The sequence below is a fragment of the Gaeumannomyces tritici genome (assembly GCF_000145635.1).
Source record: "Gaeumannomyces tritici R3-111a-1 unplaced genomic scaffold supercont2.15, whole genome shotgun sequence".
Classification (NCBI taxonomy): Eukaryota; Fungi; Ascomycota; class Sordariomycetes; order Magnaporthales; family Magnaporthaceae; genus Gaeumannomyces; species Gaeumannomyces tritici.
This window is the reverse complement of record NW_008804559.1, coordinates 143,421-144,579: the sequence shown is the minus strand read 5'-3', so window position 1 is coordinate 144,579 and position 1,159 is coordinate 143,421. Positions and strand designations below refer to the sequence as shown.

The following is a 1,159-nucleotide window of genomic DNA, read 5'->3' as shown; positions in this document are numbered from 1 at the left end:
ACGCCGGAGGCGTGTCGCCCGCGGCGCAGGCGGCGCCGTCAAGGAGTTCCGCTACGGCGCCGGCTGGGGCCGCGGGAACGTGGGCCATCACCAGCCCCCCCACAGCGGCGCCCACCACGGCCCCGCGGGGACGCACGCACCTGGGGGGGGGGTTTAGATTTATAAACACAAGGATCGCGGGTGGAGTCAAGCAATGAAGTGACGAGCGATATCACGACGGTCTTGGGCAGAGAGTTGGTTGTTTTTTCTCTTTTTTGGGTTTTTTTTGTCTCTCTCCCCACAATGCTGGAGCTTACAAGCAACGTATCGCAGTTCGCATATTTCTGATTCCCTTTCTTTTCCCTTTGTACAATTCCCTCACCCAGGTATGATGAGCACGAGTTTCATCTACATCGTCCTCAGTCCCAATAATACGAGTGGATCTCCAACCCCATAAACTCATCAACATACGACTTCGCCACCCCATCCCCCGCAGCGCCCGCGCAGACGGCCAGCGGCATAAAGTGCTCGGCCCCGTTGGCCGGGTGGCTGACGAAGGCGTGCGGCCAGTCGCGCCAGACGTATTGCAGGAAGCGCAAGGTCAGCTCTTCCGCCTAACTTTCCCACCCAGACATTATCCCATGTGTGCACTTTAGCTACAGTTAACTAACCCGCGATTTTTTTCGGCGTGGATTAGACTCGCTGCAGTGGTTACCAGACCGCGGCAGATCGAAAATGCTTCAACTGTAAGAAGACCGGCAACCAGTGCGTCTTCCAGCCAGTTAATCCCGGCTTTACTTTTTTTGTTCCAATCCCGACCATCCAGGACGGCGTGACTACCCTGGGCACCCATCTAGTTTGCCCTTTTGGACAGCCAATGAGCAGCCACCATTTTCAAAGCAGTGCCCAGCAACCTTCCGGCAGCCGGAGTGAAATGGACACTAAAATGCTTAGCCAACTTAACGGGGGTGTTAGCTAGATGGGGGTCAATAAACTAGTGGTGCGGAAGATCGTTCATTCAAGGAATTTGCCCTGTGGGCCTCCTCGCGAAGCGGGGATATCTATCCGTGTGTTACGACCAGACAGAAAAGGCCAGGGGAGGACGGGACGTCAAGGTGGAGGGTAACAGTCAGGCTGTCAGGACCCCACCACTTAACGGAAGATGACGTGCCTCCCAGGT

General features: G+C 56.1%; 1 protein-coding gene across 1 annotated transcript; it reads left to right on the top strand.

Moving 5' to 3' along the window:
• Positions 1 to 282: 282 nt before the first annotated feature.
• On the top strand, positions 283 to 958 carry GGTG_13533 (hypothetical protein; the record flags this gene model as incomplete). Its single annotated transcript, XM_009231444.1, has 2 exons — positions 283 to 303; positions 677 to 958. The coding sequence occupies 2 exons, from the start codon at positions 283 to 285 to the stop codon at positions 956 to 958; spliced, it is 303 nt and encodes a 100-aa protein (XP_009229708.1).
• Between the last annotated feature and the right edge of the window lie 201 nt (positions 959 to 1,159).